Source organism: Leptosomus discolor, chromosome 5 (genome assembly GCF_034619465.1).
Source record: "Leptosomus discolor isolate bLepDis1 chromosome 5, bLepDis1.hap2, whole genome shotgun sequence".
NCBI classification, from domain to species: Eukaryota; Metazoa; Chordata; class Aves; order Leptosomiformes; family Leptosomidae; genus Leptosomus; species Leptosomus discolor.
This window is the reverse complement of record NC_141395.1, coordinates 7,215,508-7,240,701: the sequence shown is the minus strand read 5'-3', so window position 1 is coordinate 7,240,701 and position 25,194 is coordinate 7,215,508. Positions and strand designations below refer to the sequence as shown.

The 25,194-nt window shown below is 40.4% G+C and overlaps 1 protein-coding gene across 1 annotated transcript in view; it reads left to right on the top strand.

The window, feature by feature from the left end:
• The window catches only part of THSD7B (thrombospondin type 1 domain containing 7B), a 274,844-nt gene that overhangs the window by 79,026 nt on the left and 170,624 nt on the right, over positions 1-25,194 (top strand). The window contains exons 5-6 of the mRNA XM_086465473.1: positions 7,509-7,664; positions 9,804-10,001. Of these exons, the coding sequence (XP_086321599.1) occupies positions 7,509-7,664; positions 9,804-10,001 (354 nt within the window). The remainder of the gene's footprint in view (positions 1-7,508; positions 7,665-9,803; positions 10,002-25,194) is intronic.

Genomic DNA, 25,194 nt, shown 5'->3' with positions numbered 1-25,194 from the left:
GTGCCTTCATTATTCTGAGACGCCTTTTAGTGTTACCCTGCAAAACTATTTCTTACAGAAGTCTTTATTACTTTTATACCCCTCTTTCCTTTGAGAGATATTCAACCTTCACCTGTTAGTAGACATAATTTCTTGACTTACTTATTCCACTGCAGTTCACCAACCTATAGCCATTTTTGCTTCATTTTCAGGATGCATTTCCACCTGGTTCATCTGACACCAGATTTTATTTATAAACTTGTGTTTCATCAGCTGTAGCAGCAAAAACTGCTTTAGTGTGTTTACAATTCAAGACTTAGTAAATACTCAGGTACCTTTCCAGGTCTAATGGTTACTTTCTGATCCATCCTTGTCTATATTCCCTTATGTATTTTTGTCTTTCAAGCCACTTTACTGACAGAATCCTCAAGTGGTCTGAAAGCGAGTGTTCCCCTACACTTTCATCTAAGTCCTATTTATACAAGTCTCAAAATGATAGTTTTATTATCTTTTATTTTTTTTCCACAAAATGTTGAGATTTCTCCCTATTTCTGACAGACAAAAATGTCTAATCCTTTTTTATCTGATGAGTAACCTTTTCAGACTATTCTTAATACCCATATGGGAGATGTTTTGGCAGTGCATTTTATTTTCCAGAAATTAGTGCCTCTTTGGAGTTGCACGGAGATGAATTTGAGGACTCCATTCAATCCTGTATTATTTTATATTTATTCTCATCCCTTCCTTTCTGCCCTTTTGTCTTTTTTAGCTCTTAAAATATGCGTTTTTGCCTTCTTTGCTCTGTACGCTCTGTTTCCTAATGAGGGTGCCACAATTTTTTCCTTGCAAGTTCTTTGTTCTGCTCTGAATCATGATCTTCCAATGCGTGTCTTCTGGGGGATTAGTGTTGCAAATTGGTACGCGTGGCATCTGTTCAATAAACTATGGAGATACTTTCAAGAAGTGAGAAATACCAGCAAAAAGTGCTGTTTGAATATGCCATCAGTCCTTTGGGTGCTAGTTGTCCTGGGTGTCACCAGGTCTGACTCTTTAGAGACAGTAAGTTGGTTGTGCAGGTTGTTGTCATTTATGGCTGTTACCGTCCTGCATATTTATTTGGAAAAGAGTGCATTGATGGAGATAAGCTGCCCGTAGGGGAGTTGATGTGGGTATGCATTGTTGGAATGAACCCTGTGTGCAGTACAAGACCTACATTAAATGCACACTGTTCCCCCCCCCCCCCCCCCCCCCAACCCCCCAATTTATGCTGGTAAAGCTGCAGGAATGAAAAGATTGATTTACTCTACGGAAATTAGAATTTAGGGACTTTGATGTTTAAATCCTGTTGTCCTTGTCTGGTTTATGAAATTGAAAAGGAATAGGTTAGAATATATCAGTAATGAGAAAACTTGACTAGGACCGTAGCGGGGAGAGAACTGATGGTCTGCAGCGGTGTGAAAAAAGCTTTGTGCGACTTGCTTTGTGGTACAGCAACAGGAGCATCCAGCCTGGGGCTTAGTTGACCTGAATCACAGAAGCTGTGTTCTCAGGTGGATGAACTCCCCCCCCCCCCCCAAGGATCTCTCTCATCCAAAACTAGTTATTTATCATTGGGATGACCAAACTGGCTCGAAAAGATGAGAAATACACCGCTGAAGTGCAAAATATATTCAGGCAAGCCTGGATCAGATTTATATTGCTGGGATGCCAAGTTATTGATCTGTAAGCTCACCAAATGCGGAGCAGAATTTACGAGATCCAACCCACATAATGGAAAAATAAATATGTAACAGCTGGCTTCTTCAGGGGAAGCCCTTTCGAAGCAAGAGAGGAAATGATTTTATTCAGATCATTGCAGTGCTTGACAGTAGTGTTTAAATGTGTATTTCAAAAATTTTACTTTGAATCCGTTAGGGAAAAAAAACATTTTCCCTAATGTCTTTTAGAGGTGTAATATTTTCAGTTCCTTGATGTCTAGAAACTAATTAAAGTAAAATGAAGAGAATAATGTATGAAAGGACTTTGACAGTGAGAGAAGTGTGCCTTCTAAAAGGTGCCTTATAAAGAACATGTCTTTTTTTGTCAACAAGATGCTTGATATGACCATGAAATATCTTATCTCTTTATAAATACTTTTGTTTATATAGCTGGCTTTGGTACGTGGCAAATAATATGCTGCCCAGTCAGTTCACATGAGGTACTTAGTTCAGGGCTTTGTCTTTGAAAGCTGAGATCTTAATTGCATTTGTATTTTTGTCATTATTTCCTGCCACTGGAACTAGATTTATTTTATTCAAAACAGTGATGGTTTGTTCTGCGTAATTTTGTCCCATTGTTGTTATGAGGATGGGGAGCTGCATTGTATTCAAACAATAATGTTGAGTCAGATGAAAAAATGAAAGGATTTGTATGTACGAGGATATACCACAAACTGGGACACGGGGAAGAGATAACAAAGCCAACGGTGGGTGGGCTGGTGCTGGAACAGGAGACATTTGAGAAAAATCAAGCTTGTGAACTTGAGCCAACTCTGCATGGAGCAGCCCTGCTGCTTTCAGGGTCTGAGCTGGCGTCACCATGCCATGAGTGGACTTGTTTAGTGTGTCACTAGCTTAGTTTTGGGCCACCTGTACTGCGTCCCGGTATCACAAACACATCCATAGTGGTACTTTTCTCATGGTATCAGGACTCCTGCAGTGATGTGGCATTCACCGAACACAATTCTGCTCCCCAGTGCTCCTTCCTGTTGAATGAATGCTAAACTTGGCGATGGGGAAAGTTCACGCTCTTACAAGGCTTTCATGAAGTCTAGCCCCACCTTTGGGTTTTCTTCGCTGTTTTCCTTGTGACTTCTCTCACCGTCTCTGGCAGTCTGTCCCAGTGATTTCCTGCATCTGGTGGCCTTTTCCGGATAACAGCCAGCAAGACTCAAATATGCTGGAGGATCCCTTTTTCCTTCCCGTCATTGCCTTCAGTGGCATCCCAGCATCCCTGTTGCCTCCACTGTTTTTCCTGGACACACTTAATGACTTGTTCACCTCTGGTCTGCTCAGTTGTGTGACTGCTGGTGGGAAGCCACATGCTCACTCTGAATTTTTGATCTGCTGTTTCTGATAATCTCTACAAATTTTGCTCTAGTGAAACCACACGGTATCCCAGCTGGGATCAGGACCCCCTTGTACAGCAGGGGATGTGGATGCAGGGAAACTTTTTATTCCATGGAGCGCTAATAGGCTGTGTCACTTTAATAAAATTGCCAGGATCTTTATTGTTCTGGAATACATTAAACCGTTGTTGCTCTTGGCAATCCGCTATTAACCCTCTTTCATGCTGCGATTAGCCTTCTATTCATACTTTGTTTCTTGTCTATAAAATAGATTTTAATTGAAAATAGGACTTCAACTTTGTGCCTTGTGGCTTCAAAACTAATTGATTTTTCTTAAAAGCGTAAAGGCGCCCTTTCTGTCAGGCATGGGGTGCATTAGGCGTTTTTAACGGAGGGAAGCACTGGACTAGGGTTGGTGCCATTTCCAGACTAGTTAAATTATGTTCACCACTTCTCCTTTGTCTAATCTTTTGTTTTTGCTATAAAAACAAGTCTTTCAGGTTAGAGGGATTACTTACAAATATTGTGCTGGTTTATCCCTATTATGTTTTACACATGTAGGTGTGTTTATAACACAACTTATTGCTTTGTGATTTTCTCAGGTAATTTCCCTTTGTATTGATCCAAGTGTCTTTGGTTTATAAGTTCTGGTAAAGGCAGTAAGAACTTTCACAAAGATATGTCATCCCTTTCTTGTACCCTGGCAATCATTGATTTGTCTTAGTTTTGCCAAAAGATGTGGTAAACATCTGGATTTATTGCCTTGAGAATTGAATAGTAGCTAAAATACGGCTGCACCAGTATATAAGAGACAGTCCTGATATTCTTTGCGTGTATTCCACGTACGTTAGTTGTATTTGGAAATGTCTAATTTAGGTGTTCTTATCAGAAATACTTGATTTTTCATTATAAAAGGGAAGTGACGTTCAGGTCCAGGAATAAAAAAAAAGTGTTATTTACCTCCTGAGGAGTTAAGAAACTAAATTTGAAAGGAATCACTGCAACCAAAATGCTGTCCTATACATTTCTCCCTCTGTCTGGTCATCGCTGCTTTTTAACATAGTGTTGGTATGTATGCCTGCAAGTATGCGTCCGTATGACTATATTCACAGATTATTTATTTATTGGCTTTAAATTACATTATGGAAATAATCATATCAGAGCTGATTTCCTCTTCCACTCTCCCTCCACATCACTACCTCAGTAAAAATATATAGGGAAACAAGATACTTTAGAACCCAATTTATTATCTCCTGCTGGTAGCAATAACCTGAAAATAACAGCAAATAGTAAAATCCAAACTTGAAGCAGCCACTGGTGCTGGGAACAGCTGTAGTCGCATTTATAAGGGATAGATTCAATATAACAGCTATAGAAACGTGCAATGTTTCAGAGGCTTCCAGATTAGTACTTGATTGCTTTTTCAAGTTTGTTCTATAGATTGGGAAGAAAGCAGGATTTTAAAAGATATGAACAAGCGTAATAAATAAGCTGCTACTTGAATCAGAGGTATTGCCTCCCCCTCTTGCTCTTCTGTTCCCTGGCTTCTGCCTTTCCCCTTCCCCCCAAAAATGGCTAATGTTTTTCCAAGGAAAATAATTACACAAAAAGCACTTTTTCTTCATGAATGTAGGAAAGTGCCATTACAGAGTTTATTATTGTGCAAAATCAGAAGGCTGCCCAGTATGTAAAGACAGTCTTAGCAACTGTGTTTGTTTATCATAGGCATAATGTGAGGGTTTTTTTCCCGAACAGGTCATCCCCAGCCGGGCTATCTGTGCCTTTTTGGAGGCTGCAGTGTGTGAGAATTTTGGCGTTTAAAAGGTTCACAGAAAAAAAACACCTTGTAGTTCATAAAAAAAAAAAAAAAAAAAAGGAAAAAAAAGTATTTATTAGAGTATGAAAGAATAGCAATGGAAAATCACATTAAGCTTTTAAAGAAAAGTGATGGAAATCAGATCTGTCAATCAAGTGGCTGAAGAAGGGATGAAACTCTCTATAGAGGACCCCACTGGTCCATCCAGTCACTCTGGCTATCGTGCTGGAAACTGTGGCTCTTTACACCTTCCTGGTTCTGGAGAAAAGTGGTATTTTATATGCATTTATTAATGCAGCTTGTTTATTTTGTTCTTGTCTTATTCCTGAAGGCTTTCACTGGAGGATTGTAGTCAGTGTAGAGTGGGTATAAACTGGCACAGACCTAGAATATATTTGGATATTTGATTAGAATAGTGTGTATTTTCTGATTTACATTTTACAGAATATATAGAATTACTTAAGGAAGCCAGTAAATAAGCAGTCTTATTCCAGTGACAAATGAGATGTTGATCCTGGGAAAAGAGCTCACAGTGCTAGAATTAAATAGGGCGTCAGCCTGAGGGAGGAAGAGGAGCAGGAAGGTGGTTGGCAGGGTGAGGAAGGCCAGGATTTCTTCCAGAATAGGAAGGAGTCTTCCATGAGTCTGCAGTGGCTGGTAGGCTCAGCCTACCAACAAAAACCTGCCCCTTTAACTTCTTGTATTCTATTTTTCTTGTTTTCTTTCATCCAAAATCAATTTAGAATACCCTCAGCACCACTGGTTGTAGCTGGTTAGTTTTCAAGGCCGGAGAACCAACCTGCTTTATCTGCTGGCCTCCACATTTAAATAGTTAAACTGCAATACAGTAACAATCTAAAAATCAGTGAGAAGGAAAGAGCCATTTCTAACAATGGTGCCTTGAGTTAGAGCAGAGTAGACTTTATTCCTTGGGTTGACCATCTGCACTCAATTTTATTTCCTTTCATTTCTTCAAGTGAACTTTCAAAAAATGATACATTTTTACAAAGCTTGATGCTGAAAGGCAGGTTAAGCCATGCATGAGACTTCCTGGTAAAATAAATACCCTTATCCTTAAAACTCTAATATTTATCTCATTCTCTCTGTCACTTCACTTGCAAGGTCTCTGGAAAAGGTCTGTTTATGTTAGCATTCAGGTGAATTGGATTTATGCCACTTTGATATAATCTCTAAATGAACATGTCAAAGGCCTTACAGGGTCTCAGAAACCATTCAGAAAATGGTCTTTTTTACTAACATATTATCTTATGGCTTAGAATTAAGTCACATCTGTTGTTTAATCCTGTTAGTCTGATGAGCTGAAATCATAAGCACTGATATTGGTCTGAAGTCTCAGCTTCAGGATGTGGATTATTGGGATTTTGAGCACTGAAGTCTTGTGTTTAAAAAAAAGTTGTGTTTTTTCTTCAAATGGTTCATTTTAAAGAAAATGGTAAAATATCAGAAAAAGAAAAGATTACTCATCTATTTGGCATATTTTTATAAATTCTTTTCAAGTCAATTCCATGCATGAAAGCAAAGAAAAATAGACATTAAAAATAAAAATGAGGATAAAGCAAACTCAGTAGCTATAAAAATTAATGAAGTCTTGGTAATACCATGGCAGAGTAAACTCAAACAAGCCTTTGACTTTTGAAAGGCTGCTTTGATATTGATTTATCTAAAGAGACAGCCAAATTCAGCCCATAATGTAATTAAAATGCAATATCATATAATGACTCAGAAGACAGATTTAAGAGTCTTTCCCCTTCTTTTCCTTCCTCCCTCTGCCCTGAATAAAAAGGCAGGAGAAGTTAATTGAAACTAGGAATCTGTTATGATAAATGAAAATACAAAGGGAATCAGCCTTCCAAATTTATTGTCACTATCAACTAAACTGGTACTTGGCAGAGTTTGAGGTCAGCTCATCTCATAAATGAAGAGGATTGGAGATCCATGCCTGCCTTGGGTGCAGGCAGCTCAAGTACATGTCTTGCCTCCCAGGCAGGAGGGATGCTTTCTGCGTATGTCAGTGTAGGAGAAACAGAGAGCTCTGCTCAATTTTATTGGAAGTAAATGAAGAAACTTCTAAGGTCTGGACCCTGAAGTGGTAATCTAAGGGTGGCAGTGCCCCTGAAGGGGATGGGTATGGGGAGATTCCCCGCGCTCAGGCTTCTGTCACCTGCCTCTGCCTGGCTCCGAATTGCAACGTGAGCTTTTTAGATTTCCTTCTCGTACGTATTTCTCTTCAGTATGGTGTAAAGAGGCCTCCTTGGCCATAAATGCAGGGGATTAAATTCCAGTTTGTTGCTCCAGCATTGTAGAAAATCAGCATTGGATTTAGTTTTCAAGCGCCCGTATATCATTAACCATAGTCTTAATTGGCCTGCTGAATATGGATGATTTAGATAAAAACTTTAAGTGCCTTGCTGAACACAGGATTAATGTTTTGCTCTGGGAGATAAGACCCTAAAAAAGCACTGGATTTTGGTGCATTTGGGAAAACTAAGCCCAGCAGTAAACTCTGGAGCTCTGTGCGTTGGTCAGGGCAAAGTTACAGCCCTGGTTTTTCTTTTCCTTTCTTTTTTTTTTTTTTTTTCCCGTTAGTTGCTAGACCAGTTGATGGGAAGCTATGCCTGAGTCCTGCTCCCTCCACCTCGCAGCTGTGTAACCTGCCGTGCCCGTCCGAGTGTGTGGTGTCTGCCTGGTCGGTGTGGGGTCCCTGCCTTCACGAGAACTGCCAGGAACGCCACGGAAGAAGAGGTGATGGCTGCTCTTATATATTGCTTTTGCAGCACTGGGGGATCTAAAGTGGGTAATGGAATAGTATGATAAGATTGCAAAAGCAGTGGGGTCAAATTCTACATTGGAAGCTTAATGTATTTTTAAAAAAATTAATCTCACATAGGATGAAGCTCTTAGATGTGTGTACAAGAGTGGGATATGACCTTTATAAGCTTTTTGCAGTTATTGGGAGAAGGAAAAAAAAAAAAAAAAAAAAAAGATTTTCAGCCTTGTTCAGACCCTTTTATCCTGCGTGGAACTTGTAGAAAAGGAGGATTTCTTGGAATAGCAGCTGCAGACCTCCATAGTACCAGGCTGTCCTTCTCTGATCCCCCATGGAAGTCCTGCTGTATGCCTGGATTTGAGGGCAATGCTTGGGTGAGGTTGGAAGGACTGAGGTGTATCCCACAGCCCTGCCATCTTGAAGTTAGGCTAACCAGGGAAATTGTCATTGTTCTGGGTTTGGTTTAAATTCCTGGAAGGACAGTATGCAAATATAATTTAACCCGCTTGGATGTTAATTGACTAGCATACGTGTTTGTTTCTGCAACCCTTTGAGATTCATTGCAGAGCCCTTCCTAAGGCTCAAAGTTGAAAAGATGGCTGTTGGAGCTCATGTCAGGGGGTAAAGATTACTGTTTGGAAATGACACTTTTCTGAAAACAGTGTAAGGTTTTGAAGTGATTGGAGCTGATCATAAATTTTCAAATTAAAAAAGTAATAATGAAAAATGTATGATTAAATATAAACATTTGCAAAACCATTTCATTTTTAAATTGTTTTGAAGGATTTATTTTTGCTTGTTTGAGAATGGGCGAAATTTAGTCTATTATATTCTCTGGAATGTTTTACTTCTAATTTTCTTTTCTGTCTTATGGCCAAGGCATTTCCATGTGGCCTCCACTAATGCTGTATATTTGCCCCTTGTCTGAGACTGTTGTAGGAAAGACCACTATGTATTTTTTTCTGCCTTTCTTACAATTCCGTATCATTTACATAACAAAACATGCTGAAAGATACTTGTGTTAGTTCTGCATTTTATATAGCAACATGACTTTTCGTTCTATTCATAAGGAGGTAGATTATGTAATCAATTCTTTCATTACTTCTGTAACCTCCTTCTTCCACTTTACATTTGAATCTTTTAGTTTAATAGGAAGTCATTTCAAAGAGTTCAGATATGCATTATGTATCAGAAATCCTTAACACCTTCATAAAGCAGAATACTAATTTCTTAGTAAACTGCTCTGCTGTATCTCAAAACAAGTCTTTTCATTAGCGGGTTCCCAGGCAGAATATACGTCCTTTATATCTTCAATTCTTTAACCGCTTCTCTCTTTTTATCTTAATGTTGTTATTACATTAATATATGCCTCGTTGGCAATTCCTATATTTGGACATGTGTATTTCTATCTAATGTTGATGAAGGGGAAAAAGAAATGTGAAAACTGTGGGTTGTTGGAATTCTTTATACACTATTAGATTTTTGCATGCCAGGACTGCGGGCACATGCAGCCAAGAACCGTCCCAATCACTTCAGTTTGTGTGTGTTTGTCCTGGTCTGGCTGGGACAGAATCCCAGCCCAGCCATGCTGGGCAGGCCGTTAGCAGTTTGAGTCAGCCAGGGCAGCTGACCTGAGTGAGCTACAGGGGTAGCCCATCCCATCATGGCATGGGCATTATACAGGGGGAAGGTTGGCTGAGAAAGGGGAGCTCCTGTGGGGTTCCTGCTGAGGTTCCTCCTGCTCCTCCTCTGGCTTTTCTCAAGGACTGCTCTCTGGTCAGTTATGACAACTAGATATTCATTTAGCTGAGTATATCTCTGTATATCTGGCTAAGTATAACTCTGTGTTGGTGGTGTTTCATTAAATCTGTTTCACTTCAACCCACGGGTCTGTTCTTCTTTTTCCCAGTTCCACTTCCTGGTGAGGGATTGTTGGGTGATAGAACACCTCTTATAGTTTAGCCCTGGGTACAGGCTAGACATAGGCAGTGTTGTACTCTTGTTTGTCTTTATATCTGCCAGTTCCAAATGCCCTGTATAGTCCCCTTGCTACTAGATTATTGGTATAAACATTCTTTGTGGTTCTCCAGTTAATTCAGTTTCTCTTTTTCCAGGCTTTAGAATGAGACAAAGGCAAGTGATCGTAGATCCTGTAGGCACCCTGGCAGGTTGTCCTCATTTAATTGAATCTATTCCTTGTGAAGACCCAGCGTGTTACGAGTGGATTGTTTCAGAAGGAGTATGTGTCACTGACCATGGAAAATGTGGACCTGGAAGCAGCATCCTGAAAGCGGTGTGCAAGAGCAAGAAAGGTGTGTAATGGTATTGTCTTAAAAGCCCCCTGTTTTTTTGTGCCTCCATTTAAAATTGAATTCTGCTGCAGAGCATTGCAATTATTTACAGTATCTCCTTACTGAATTTTTATAAAACTTTCAGATTTTTGAGTTGACTGTGATGCTCACGAAAGCCCAGTGCTGATATTACCCTGGATTTTGCTTGGAGCCTTCTAGTCTATTTTGTCCTAAAGGAGATGGCTCACAAGTATAGGTCATGTTGTCACTGCTGGCCTTATCATGACAAAAGTGAGATGCCAATGGCTTGGTTCTCCCTAGAATCCCTTTTTTTGCACATCTTGCACTAAAATAGGGCTGTCACTGAGGCTAACAGCACTATGGGCGTTCACAAAATTAATCTGGCCCCTAGCTTCTATCCTCACTTTTTAGCGTGCGATCTGAATGTTTATCTCGTTACGATAACCCTCTTACAGTCATGAAAAGGGATGGTTGGTTGTGCTGCCAAAATTAATACAAGAATTAGATGTAAATTAAATGATCGTACTAAGTAATGCTTTACTTGGCAGCAATTGGATACCTGCAGTGTGTTCAGTTTACAAGTTGTTAATAATGAATAAGTACATTTTTATATGACGTTTACAAACAACCAGCAAGAGCTTATTTCTGGTGCATGGTTTGATCCTCAGCCAAAAATTTCATTTCTTGATAAGGTCAGTGTTGTCAGATCTTTAGATTCAATTACATGGAGCACAATTTTACAGTCCTTAGTCACGGTAAGACTGTGCTGTCATCTCAAAAGTGGCAAAATTGTGGAACTTTCCTGATATTATATCTGAAATGGAGAATTCTTCTTTTACATGGTGCTTAGACCAATCACAGGAAACAATTTCAAGTTGATAACGAGAGGGGTTAATTATGGTTAAAAATAGTGTGCCATTTACAAGGCTTTAGAATCTGACAGAATAAAATGATGGCTGCTTTGTCTGAAGAGCACAGATCCTACTGAAATACATTAAAAATATATGTGATTTTCCTGTAAGTTTGTGAAAATGGGGCAAAAAAAGAAAAATCTTTGACTTATGAAACAACATAGTTGGAATTAGGGGAGGGCAGAGGGCTGTCTCTGAATTTGTTCTGAGTGGACTGTTCCGATGCGTGATCATAACTGTAGGTCTGGTCTTGCAGTGGTGTGTGCAGATGGAGTCTTGTCTTGCTAAGGAGCACCATGTACTTCACACTGTTAAAAATGTGCCAACATCCATTTTTATGCTCCAACTTGCGACTCGGAAGGAAAGCATGTAACATGGCAGATGCTCGCTGATCTCTGATCAAACTGTTCCCTGTGACTATGATCCTTAAGAAGCCATGCCTTTGAAGTGTCTCCTCTTCACTGAATTGTTCAACAAGATACTGGAAGTCTCTTGGTACCCTTTTCCACTGCAATTACTCTGCTAATGTTCTAGTTACTAAGAAAAAAAAAGTTGGGACGTTCTTCCCCCCGCCCCCCGCCACCCCAAGGCAAACATTGTCACTAGGTGTGATCATTCCAGTTCTAATTGGGAAGGTTTCACAAGGAAATATCCAGATCACTAGGCAGATGAGAAGCACTGCTTAATACTAGTTCTAAACTTTTAAGAATTTTTGATCCAGTAGGACAGGACTGGTCGAGTCCTTAATGTCAAAGTTGAAAAAGAAAGTCAATTTGTTTCTTCTTCAATACACTAATATTAGTTGCTTTGTTTATAACCTTTTTTCCTTCTGTAGTGTTCTCTTAACTAGATTCCCACCACAGTAAGTGGTGTATTTTCTTGGATCAAAGCTGGACTAAGGAGCAGAGTTCCATAAAGTGTTTTGCCTGGAATAGTTGATCAGTTGTTGGTGGTAAGCCAGTAGGCAGTCATGTGGAACTGTGAGACCTATCAGTTGCAGGTAAAATAGCATAAGGCCTATACAAATGCATAGCATTATACAGTTCAAAATTCTGTGCAAGTAACTGCTCTGCTGAAAGCATTCAGGGTAGCTGCATTATGTGCCTGTATTTTCATTTACTTAAGCATCTTTTGTAGAATTCAGCTCCGTATCCTAAAATCCAGTCTTTTGTCTGGTCATTCTGTCGTCTGTGCCTGGCATTGTTGCTCAGTATTCCTACTGAATGCCTAAAGGGATAAAAAAATAAATTTTTTTGGACTCTGTTAAATGACAAAATCCAATGTATCATCATCTTAACAGCAGTTCATTTGGGCCTGGAGTATGTTGATTATGGTACTTTGGGTCTTCTGTGTATCCCTGCCTGCAAGACGTCTTCGTTTTCATATAACTGCCAGACTTTTTGGCATGATGCTCTCTTCTTGCTGTAGTGTGTTAGTTCACTTCTCTTTGGAACTTAGAAGTAGCTGATCTGTCAGTCCTGTTTGTGTCAGCTATACTGCAGAAGAGCTTGGCATCACGGCTTCTTGTGCTTGCCCATCTTCTGCTCTCTCTCCCTCCACAGTGTGGCTGAACCTGTGTCCTTCGCTAGTCTGTGCTCTGCTGTGAAATGCTGGGCTGTTGCATACTGCTCTCCGTGGCTCAGACACCTGAGGCCTTTTTCATGAGGAGACTTTTTTTTTTCCCTTGCCAAAAGTGATCTTTAATTATGTTGACTGCAGCAGAAGGGAACTGGCCATGTTTTTCAGTCCTCTCTCTCATGGTAGAGGACTTTGCTGCTGCCAGCAGAGCCTGTGGGGTCCTGTTGGCCAGAAATTCCCTCCAGCAAGGTGGAGTTTGGAGGTGCATCTCTTATATATGTTGATAGACCGTTAGTGAAGTTAACAAGGCATTAGCCTTTTCTGTCCCACTTCAGGTCACCCCAATGTCTTTCTCCCACAGCACGTCTCTTGCATGCTCGTGGTGCCAGCCCATGCTGTGAGAGAGGATTGGGAGGAACCCGTTTGGGAGATGAGCAGGGAGCAGTGGCTAACTAACCTCTTTCTCTAACAGAAATGTCACCTTCAGAGTCCCTTGTAGCGTTCTTTCTTTCCGTTTTAAAAAGCCATCCTTTCTGGTGAGAAGATTTTGTGGTACAGACCTGGGTAACAGACTGCTGCTGGCCTGAGCTGGAGATTGAACAACTTGGGAGCGAGTCTCACATGGGTCTAACTCTGATTTGCAGCGTTTCTCTGAAGGCTGCCCTATTAAAGCCATATCTCTTTGTAAGGGCTTGTATGAACTTCAGTGATGTAGCAATCTTTTTTCCACTTGCTCTAGAGGTAAAGAAATGACTTTTAGTTTCTTAAATAGGTTAATGTAGGGGGTCCATAATGAAGGGGCCTCCATAGGGCACACACTGTATACAGCATTTTTTCATGGAGAAGCTGGAGTCTGTAATTTGTGATTTGCAGCAGTTAGTGTAGATGAGGAACAATGAGAAGACTGTAATCATCTCATTACTTTGTTAGGTATCTGTCTGCTCCCACCTAGTAGTGTCACTAATCTCCGTTAATAAGTTGTCAAACATGCATGTGATGCTTGTGAGAAACTTTTAGTGTCTGGTCCATGTCCCTTGAGTGCGCCTCTTCTGTAGCCTCAGAAGACAGTAGTGTAATGAATGAAATGAAATTAAATAATGTGTAGAATTGCAATGAAGTAATGCATAGAATGGGAAAAGGCCTGTATTGCATGCTTCTTCCAAACAAAATTTTTCAGCAAAGTGTTTTTTATTTAGCTAGTGAAGGACAATGAATACTTTTGGGGGAGTCTGCGAAACCAAAAGAATACTACAGGAAAATGGATGACGATACTAAAAATTGGGTTGTGTAAGTATATCATTGGGTACCATATATAGGTACTTTGATCGATAATTCAGATCAAAGAGTTTATTTGAAGACTTTTTTTTTTTTTTTTAGTCACAGGTAACCTGAGTATTATTTGTGATTTTTCTCAGAGTTGTTATTTTAGGTTGTTCAACAAGGAATTGAATAATCTCTTGTTTGTAATGTATTCTTGATAGGATAGTTGCAATAATTTAACATTTGAATTTGGTTAGTCTTGATTAGAACTGACAAACATTACTGTGCTTTGACCAGATGAAAATAACTCTCTGAAAACTTTGCAGTTCACTTGCTCTCTTTAAATGTTGCTGCTCGGTGGATGCAAAACCATGAACATGGTCAAAACTTCCTCATTTTAAAATTTAATTGGACAGTAGCTGAAATGTGTTGCATTTCATTTTTTGAAGAATATGACTGAAATAATCTTTTGGGTGCTCTGCTTCTTATGTCTTTGTGATAGGTACAAGCACTTTGAGCATGGGGAGACAAAGGGAATTCAGTGTTGTTGTAGTGTGCAGAAAACTGCAGATAATGTTAGACAGCAGGACTTGGGTCAGGGTCAGCAGATAAAAGTTCAGTCCAAAGAGGAGTAAGTGTGCCTTTGTAAGTAGTTTTCCAGTCTTTTGATTTAGATGCTAAGAAATACAACTGGGTTTAACATATGAATGTTTTTGGGTTCAGTCTGATGGAGGAATTTGGGAACCCTTTATATTCTTACTTTCCATACCTCTTTTACGTTGTATTAATAATAGAAAAATAGATTGAAGCAAGACAAGTGTTGTTGAACCAAACTGCGGTTTTCAGAAATGCACAATATAGTCATGCAGGTTGTGAACAGAGCAGTTATCATGGTGAGGAGTACAACCTGAGAACATATGTAAAGGAACTACAACAATAAATTCATGAAATAACAAGTATGACTCATAAAAGTAACAATTCATTTTTCAAGCATTTTATAAATGTTTCTGACAATACTGTAAACTAAATCTCGCTTATTAACAATGCTCTTGAATAGGTTGTAAAATGTTATTATTCAGAATCATACCCGCGAGTCGTCAATCTATTTTGTTGTAATTCCCATGTCATCATTTATTAATTTGCTCGTGCTTGTTCTGATTCCTAACAGAAGAATTATTAGTAACAAAGATGATTTCTCTGTGATAGCGAACAGCATAGTGTCCAAATAATAAAAAATATGAAATAATTTATACCCAAAGGCTTCATTGTTTTAATCAGAAATTACCAGATCAGCAACAAAGTTTAATGCAAAGGTCATATGATTTTGCTGGATTCAGGCTGGTTTACTCTACTCCTAGTTAACAAATCTGATCGCAGCTCAAAAACTGCTGAGCATTAGCCTTTCTATACTGTCAGCTGAGTATCAGGGTTTCTTTGTTTTGCAGGAGTTAAAATTGCAGGGACATCTTCCTTTTTGAGGACAGTATTTATAACAGTGCCGAATAATCTGTCGGTTCCTAATTCACGCAGAGTTCATGCAGTGATAGGGAGGTGCAGGTGCCGAACCCAGAAGAGCAGAGTCCAGAGGTGCCCAGAAGAACGTTGCTGTCTCTTTTCTCCTGTGGCACCCAAATGACCGTTCCTAGGACCTGTCTCAAAGCCATGTTCTTCAGCAGCTTCTGCCTCACCTGGGTGCTCCCAGACACTTTAGAGGTTTCTGGGCACCCTTCCCAGCCATATCTGCTAAATAATACCCGGCAGGTCCTGGGACTCCTGGCTGTAAGGGGCGAACCACCCTGCTGTAGAGGGTAGCTTAGCAATAAAACATGCTTCAATCCTGCTGTCATAGCTGGTATGATAATACTTTAAGTATTCTCAGTGGAAAAAGCTGCTGGCTTCAAGCTGCAAGAGTTATCCAAGCCAGGGGGCAGCACCCATCACCGGAGCCTGGGCTCATCGAGCCTCAGCGCTGCCGGACACGGGGCTGCACGAGTGGCAGCAAAGAGCAGTCAGGAACATCAGTCCTTGTGGAGTAAAAGACCAGTTGTTCTTCTTCCAGCGGTGTTACGCCAGGTGATTAAACTTATGTTTTTCTTTTTCCTTCTCCTTTTTTTCCCTGGTACTAACATTAAAGCCACCCCCCAAAATGCCAAGGCGTATTTACAGGGGGTGGTGAATAGAAGAAATCCACAACTTAGAGTATTCACTAAACTTTTAGGCCTGTTTCTTGTTTTGCTTTCAAGCAGAAAACCTCCATACTACTGCTGCTGCTGCAGTTCTGGCAGTACTAGTAAGAGTCATTTCAGCACAACAGTTTTGTTTTATTTTTCCGTGCAATCTCTGTGGTTCTAGGAGTCAGTATCTAGAACGTGCCACTTGCCAAGAAGACAAGAGGGCTTTTGTTTTTAGGTGTTAACAAGTTCACTGAAAAAGTACATGTTTGGGTTGAAACACATCTATTCCTGTTCCATCTGACAGTTGTATTTGTAAAACTGAAGAACAATATTTCGGAGTCAAAATGTTTTCTTTCAGCATTTTTTAGATTAAATGATTAATGTTTGCTTGTTTTTGTAAATTAACTAGGCCAAGTGTTAAACAAAATTAAAAAATTAAAATAATTTGTAGAAGAGGTTGTTAATATAAAAGCAAAATATTCCTGTTGGATTAAACAAACATTTTACCTTATCTTGAAATTACTTTTTTCCTAAATCCACCCCCGGTCTCTCTTCAGTCTACTTAAAACAGTTACAGAGTTTTTTCTTCCTTTTCCCTTTTCTTCTTTTTTTCTGGTTCAGTGCCCAAACAGAAATCCATTATTCACACGGCTCTATTGACAGAGCAGACACTGAAATCCTGTTGGAATTCAAGCGAAGAGTAAAGGGAAGTAAGGTAATCAAAGCAGTGTTATTTTAAGATCCAATATTATGTTCTGCCAGAGCTTGACAGTGAAGCTCTGCACTTACGGAAGCTGAATACTCTTTGAGTGTAGAATATTAATAATGGTGTACTCAGTTACCTGTCTGTACTTCCAGTTCAATCACAGGGTGTCCTGTGGTCCCGAAGAATGGTTGTCCACAGCTTGTGATGTGTCCTCCGCTCGGTGCAGAGCATCCCCAACAGCTGGGCTCGAATCCTCCAGATGGAAGGGGCTGCAAGTAGAGATGATGTCTGGTTTTATTCCCGGTTGAGGGCATGAAGCTAACACTTTTCTGAGAAGTTCTGTTTTAAACATTAATCTCAGTAAAGTCAAGTTCTCACCTGGGGAGAATTCTTGATTTTTCATCTTGTAATGGATTAATGACATAGAATGAATTTGCAGAGTCTGTTTAATTTCTCAGAGAAAAGATTTACTGTGTTCAAGTTATTGACCATAAGTTTTAAATAAGATCTTTCTGACATATCAGAATAAGATCTTAAATCTCCATTGACCCACTGTGTCCAGTGACACAACACTGTGTCTCATAGTACATCCAGATTTTGCTTCTCCTGCATAAGCTTAATTGTGATAATTCTTTATTTTAGAAACTGAAACTTTCAGAAACTTGAAGAAGCAATTTTGGTTTTAAAATTAAAATACCTTTTTTTTCACGTTAACGTGGAAATGCACCTGTCTTCAATCTGGCCGTAATACATGGAGTAATGAAAATCGATTTTTCTTCAGTGATACTTTTTTCCCGGATCTGTCTGTACACAGAGTGTACCCATGAGGGCTTTGATATACTGAGAGGGGTGGGTGGAGAATGCGCTTCCAGTGATACGCAGTGAATGAGAGGACATGTATAGCTAAAAGTTAAATAGCTCGGTCAATGGATTAGGAACTGTTTTGTCTCAACCTCTTAAATCGTTGAGGTTCAGAAAGACAGACTTGTATACTGCTTTGGTCAAATTTGTGTGCTGTCAGCATTTGCAGGACAGAACTCTCAGTGGGAGTTTTGCCTGAGGAGAGTGTCATTAATACATAGACATTATGGACTATTCATGTAAATGCAAACTGGAGGTGAGGCAACTTTACAGCTGTAAGGTTTGGAATTATTTTGTAGGGAACGGTAAAATTACGCAGTTACTCAACACACTTGCACATACAATCAATAAAATTAAAAAGCTCTTCTAAGCCTGCAGGTTCAGTTACGGGGGGCTCAGCCTTCTGCACCACATTGCTCATTCCTCCTTTTGATTTGTGAGCGTACCCCACCGCACCCCATCATTGGAGCTGCTGATCCCAAACAGTATGTTTTCCTGACTCATAGAAACACATATCCTAAAAGGCAATGTGCAGAGCCTTCTAGCAGTTAGATAGGGTCTATACTTCTCATTTTGCAGCTGTGGTGGAAGGAGCATATTGCAGTGTAGTGGCAAGGCTGATGAGTATTATGAGTGTTTCAGGAATCCTGAAGAATGATGTGTGGTTTGTTCAGTAGATTTGAGAGCCATTGTTTTGTAGTCATAAAGAATGATGTGCTCTTTGAGCAGGCTGACTGTTTATGAGCCAGGTGGAGTGGATGTAGTTACCTCTGTTAAGCCGTACTTCACAGCAACTGGTACTATGCCAAATATTTGATATCTCCTACTGAAAACATTTCAAAAGACAAAATGCAGATTGTGATCTGTTCTAGGACTGGTGCATTGACAATTTGAGGACAGACACCGTCATAAGTTCAAGTGAATTTACTCTCTTTGCATGCTCTAATGAAATTGATGTCTGCAAAAGAAACAGAAGATCAGCATTAGGTTAATTTCAGGGTAAGCTGCTGAAAAGTAAGAGCTTTCTTTGCTTAGTCACACTGTAATAGTTTTACTTCATTGAAGATCAAACATATGGCCTATAAGCCAAGGAAGATAGAAATTCAGAAGTCTATAAGCAATTCTTGTAGTAGCTACGTTTGTCTAAGTATCTGTGTCTTAGAGTTGGGCATATTGTGCTAAAATACAGACTGAAATATCTAATGCTGGAAAGCTGGAAGGTTGTGGATTTGAATCTGGAGGATATACTCAAACATCCTTTGGTTAATTTTCTTCATCTTTGAATGCAGATATGTTGCATGATTTCCAGCTGAACTGTGGCTGTGCTTTTTCAAATGCTGGTGGTGTGATTTGTGTCAGTCATTCGGAAGGTAACTATAATCGGTATCCAGCGGGGATGTTAGTTCTGTGTAGTTGGCAGGCAGAGATACCAGTGGAGTTTATTAGGGATCTAGCCAGCTTTCATCCTCACTGTGCTTGTCAATATAAAGTATTACAGCTACCTGTGAAAATATTTTTTCTGTGCCAGCTGAGCTAAGTGTCAGCTTGTGGTCCATGCAGAATGCCCTCAAATGAATTCCTATGCAAAACCACAATTCTTTTCAGTATCTAGTGCTCCTTTTTGATACCTGATGTTTCCAAAAGGTGTTTTTCAAGACTTCAGGGTGGTGTTAAAATGGCGAGGGCAAAGGCCGTTTCATTCCTATGGCTATTTCAGCAGAGAGATGGATTTTCAAAGATGCAGCTCCCACTTGCACTAGTGAGAGGGGGCAGCAGGGGCTGATTTTTTTAAAAAATGAACTTGAGCTTCAAACACCTGTAGATTTGGAATGAAGGTTCAAGGTAGCCCTTTCAGAAATGGAAATTATAACATTAAGAAAAATATAAACATCACTTATTAAGGCAAGATCTGTATTGCCCTTTATGTTTTAAATGTTACGGAGTAAGTTTGGCATAAGTTGATCTGAGCTTGTGATAAAGGTTACCTAAAGAGCATGGCATGTGTCTGTGACCTGTAGGTCTGTTACCTTGCAAGAGGTTTGAAGAACCTATATAGAAGGATTAATATTTGTCTACCAGGCTAGTGCAAGTATATACTTTTATTAAAGTGTTTATAAATTGTTTTTTAATGTCTAGAGAATCTTTATTGAGTTTGATGCTTTCTAATCTTTCAATTATGAGACTGAAATAAGGTTCCTGTGTTGTATTTCCATAGAATCACAGAATGGTTTGGGTTGGAAGGGATCTTAAAGACCATCCAGTTCCAACCCCTCTGCCTTGGGCAGGGACATCTCCCACTAGACCAGGTTGCTCCAAGCCCCATCCAGCCTGGCCTTGAGCACTGCCAGGGAGGGGGCAGCCACAGCTTCTCTGGGCAACCTGTTCCAGTGTCTCACCACCCTCATCGTGAAGAACTTCTTCCTTATATCTGGTCTAAACCTGCCCTCTCTCAGCTTCCAGCCATTACCCCTTGTCCTGTCACTGCAGGCCCTTGTAAAAAGTCCCTCCCCAGCCTTCTCTTAGGCCCCCTTCAGGTACTGGAAGGCCACTATTAAGGTATCCCCAGAGCCTTCTCTTTTCCAGGATGAACAAGCCCAACTCTGTCAGCCTGTCCTCATACAAAAGGTGTTCCAACCCTCTGACCATCTTGGCAGCCGTCCTCTGGACTTGCTCCAACAGCTCCATGTCTGTCTTGTGTTGGGGGCTCCAGAGCTGGACACTGTATTCCAGGTGGGGCCTCAGGAGGGCAGAGTAGAGGGACAGAATCACCTCCCTCGACCTGCTGGCCACACATCTTCTGATGCAGCCCAGGATACAGTTGGCTTTCTGGGCTGCAAGCGCACACTGTTGGCTCATGTTCATCCCATCATCCGCCACCATGCCCAAGTCCTCCCCAGGACTGCTCTTGATCCACTCATTGCCCAGCCTGTATCTGTGCTTGGGACTGTCTCGTGTCAGGTGCAGGACCTTGCACTTGGCCGTGTTGAACTTCATGAGGTTGGCCTGGGCCCACCTTTCCAGCCTGTCCAGGTCCCTCTGGATGGCCTCCCTTCCCTCCAGCATGTCGACCTTGCCACACAACTTGGTGTTGTCAGTAAATTTGCTGAGGGTGCACTCGATGCCGCTGTCCATGTCACCAACAAAAATGTTAAATAACACCAGTCCCAGTACTGATCCCTGAGGAACACCGCTTGTCACTGGTCTCCACTCAGACACCGAGCCGTTGATCACAACTCTTTGAGTGTGACCTTCCAGCCAATTCCATATCCACAGAGTGGTCCATCCATCAAATCCATGTCTCTCCAATTTGAGACCAGGATGTCGTGCAGGACTGATGAAAACAGTCAAAGGTTTTGCACATGTCCAGAGAGATGACATCAGTTGCTCTTCCCTTGTCAATTGATGTTGTAACTCCATCATAAAAGGCTACCAGATTCGTCAGGCAGGATTTTCCCTTGGTGAAGCCATGTTGGTTGCCATTAATCACCTCCACATTTTCCATGTGCCATATCACAGACTTCAGGAGTATCTGCTCCATGATCTTGCCAGGCACAGAGGTGAAGCTGACCATGAATAACTGCGGAAGTATTTATAGTTAATTTTTTAAGTCTGGAAAAGGAGTCTTATAATGGATTTATTTGGTATTGCCCCTCACAATATATTGTAGACAAAAATCCCATATTGTTGTAGTAAGAAACGAGAAAAATAGGTATAAGTGCCAATAGCAATTTCTGTGTTCTCAGTGAAATGGAGCATGCAGCATAAAATACCTGTTTGGCTGTTTTCTTTAAACTAAGCATAACTTCACATACATGTTGAGCTGATATTCTTTTTAGACAGTTACTGTATTTCTTATTTCTGATTCAAGAAAGGGGAGATGTAAGCAAAACAGGATCTGTCTTGAGCTGTATTTGAAAGACAGGTAGATTACAAGTTCTAAAATTAACTTATGTGGATAGAAGATGAAAGGAGGCTAGAAGGATCAGTTTGAAAAGTGTTGTTAAGGACAGTGTTCTGGATCTGTGACCCAAAGGTGGCTGAAGTTACCAGGAGGAGCAGATGGAAAATGTGACAATGGAGGTTAATCTCATTCATGAGGGTTCTGTTTTTTGAGATTAAACAGGTTCCAAAAGTGGTTAAGGATTTCACTGCTTTTATACTAGTAAAGGAAGTGTTTAACGTACCTAGATATTATCCTCGCTCCTTGTATATGATTTGGTAACGTATGTGTTAAGTCTCTCAAACACACAGCAGCAGGCACACAATCTTGAGGCATATAATATGTGAGGATGCTTTACGACATCATTTTATCCTCCCCACCCAAGCAGAGTCTCTATGGCATTTTATGCTTTAGTCCCACCCTTGTCAGTTTTGATGCGTATAAAGGGGCTCTCTGAAAATAACCGGTGCCTATTCATAGCACTCACATCAGTGATATTTTCACCTGGTTTTGACATGGTGCTTTTAGAGCCTTTTTACACAGTTGCGACCTCAAAACTTCCTCAGGCTTTAGTTTCCTGCACGTACTATCCCCTTGAGATACACGAATTCAAAGCTTTTTGCATTAATACTGTCCTTAAGCCATTTTTCTTTAACCAGATATTACAGCTCATGTATATGGCACAATTCACACACCTTTTCTGAAGGATCCTGTAGTAAATGGCAAGAAAGCCCAGCACAACTTGTGCAGGCGTGAGCCTTTCATTTAAGCAGCCTGTCTGAACTCATATTGAAGGGACAGCTGACGGTTTGCAGAGATGGTCACAAAATGCTTTTTTTTTTAAAAAAAAAAAAAAAGAAAAAAAAGAAAAAAAAAGTGTAAATGGGTGAAGTTTCGTGTTCTGCATACTCGTAGCATTTGTCCTCTTCTGAGCACCGGTGTTTGACCAGCCTGTGTCAAACACGGCAGAGGGACAACTTTCCCCTCAGTGGTGGCAATGGTTTGTGACTTTCTCCAACACTCAGCTGGTAGTTCAAGTATGCGTTTGAACCTTTAAGGCAACAACCCCTCTGTCAAATTTCATTTACATTAATAAATGGTTTCAAAATTCTCTGGTCTTAGGTGGATGGATAAACAGCACAATGGCGTATCCTGATTTCCTTTTGCACCAGGCTAAAACAAGCCAGAAGACAGTTTTTAATGCATGTGCTGTTTTTCACACTCTTAATAGACAGAAAATTGCCCAATTTCCATTTCAAAATTATTTTAGCCAAGACTTTTTTTTTCCAAGAGAAATAGTCAAAACAGTGTAAAGGCTTTAAATTAAACAGAAGATCATTAGGGTAAAGAAAAGACTGGCTGTATTTTATTGCATTCTGTATGTGAGGTTTAGTGATCTGGAATCCAACTCTCATGATGTAAGTCACAAAAGAGAAGTGTTTCAAAATAAACCAATTAAGTTCAGTGTGAGGTCGTATCTAGGAATTGATTTTCATCAGATAATACTAAAAGAAATAAACTAAACCTGACTGCAGACAGGAGACTGGGAACTGGTCGTGAATATCTGTAACAACTGTCAGTGTGTGGAGCTGAGGACTTCCCTGCGTCTCAGTCTGGAGTCGGGGAGAGGAGAGGAGAGACGCAGGGAGGTCAGGGTAGAAGAAAAGGCCGGGAGCAGCCTGCAGCCATGAGATCTGTGCTCGCTGTTCCTCGGGGTGAAGGAGCTGCACCCGGGGTCCGGTTGTGTGCCGTGCTGTGGGGGTCAGCAGTAAGTTTCTCCTGAGGTTTATATAAGGGAATAATTTGAGTCTGACTTCAATAGACAGCGTCTCACATTGATCTCTGACCACAGCCCTTTTAGTGGAGGAAAAAAGAAGGCTTTTTTTTGGTGTAATTTAATCCTTTCCTGCTGGGTGGCCCTACAGAAGGCTTTTTCTGTGGCTGAAATTCCTTCGGTGCTGCACGTTGCATGCTGGACAGGAATGATTGTGAGAGCCACCTTTATACAGTAGTTCTGAAGGCTGTTGAGTGGAAATTAAAGATAAGCGTTGCACTTTATTTGAGTTTCTTTTTATCAAGCTGTTTATGAAGTAGAGCTGATTAAAAACAATTTAGTCACTTGTTTTGAGGTTAATGGGTGCTGGAGGGGAAGGCTCCCCCCTTAAAATAAGAAGTTTTGACAAACTTTTAATTAAGAATTCAGGACATGGAAATTTTGGGCTAGTCCTGCACTACTGAGATTGGCTCTGGGGCATATTGGTCTGTCAGGTTTTTAAAGTAAATCTTCCTCTTAATTCTAATTAAGTTTTGTAATGCCAGTAGTCTTCATTAGGCAGCAGTTTGTGATTAGTCAGGTAGTTGTAATGGAAAGAGAAGAACATGTGATGAAGTGGTAGAGAAATTGCAGAGCAGGGAGTATGGCCATGGGATGCAGCTCCTAAATGCTCTTTAACATCCTCCTGTTGGCAGATTTCTCACTGAATTCAGTGCTGTCTGTGAGATGGGATTCCATCCTCACACAGATCCTGGCTTGTGTGGAAACATGAGTTCTGTGGACCTTGGTTACAGGACTTGATCTCTGAATTTGTGACAAGAAATAATGCTAAGAACAGCCATAAAAAGGGAAAACTCCTAATTCCCCCCAAACTTCGAAGCCAAGCTATTATTTTAAGTGTAGATTACATTATCACATTTATTTATCTGTGAATTGAATCTCATATTTTAATAAATGGTAGCTTTTGTGAAGTGCTGGAGTGAATGTGAATTAGTGAATCAAGAAAGATTAGCTCTTCGAGGAGACTGAGAACAATTTAAAATTCCATTGTTCGATGTTTTTCTTTCTGTCTGTATGAAGCATGTCTGTAATTGTCTCAAATTAGATACTGCCTTTGTTTAGAAGAGGTAAACAAGTAACAGGATAAGATATTTCATAGATCCTTTTTAAATAAACAGCCTATTCAGTTTTTACTTTAGGCAGTTTGCAAATTTCAGAGCAAAGTTTTTGAAGAGAACTCATGTATGAAATGGAGTTTCTTTAGAAACAGATTCATCCTGTATTGTTGGGATGCATTTTTCCCATTTTGAAGTCTGGTCTTCCCACACTATATGATTTTAGTGTATTCTTCTACCATGGTTCTTAAAACAGATGTGTTATTTAAAAATTCCTGTGGAGATGTGAGAATTGGACTGTAAGCATGAATTTGTTCAGTTCCTTTCTGGCAGCTGTGGTCTTATATTTTGCCATCAGTTGCCTGATGGTGTTGCCACCGATGAACCCTCCCATTGATGCAGTAATTACCAAGCCCAGAAAGAAAAAAATGAAGGAGAAGAAAGATGAATGAGTCAACACATCCATGTGGACTGGGTCAGCAGCTGTGCAAGCAGAAGACAGTGCTTCTTCCTTTCATATCACTGAGGGGCGAAAAAAAATCACAATTGGTCCTGTGGCTGGTGGTGTCCATGGGGATTCAGGCACTACAACCAGGGGGAGATGGATGTAGTTTGAAAAATTACTTTTCTGGAAGAAGTGAAAATATTTGTCTGTCCCTATATAAGCAAGAACTTTACTGGGACTGGATGAACCCAGGGTGCTCTGCTGGAGGGACAAATTCACCTCCAGGTGGTTGAGCTCCACCTGTGCTGCCTTGCCACATCTCCTGCGGTGCTGCACCCAGTCTGTCCCTGATTTGGGGGTTGTTTACATTCGTTACTGGCAAGTGTGCACGTGATATAAGATCCTAAGTCTTTTTTTTGTAGTGAAAAT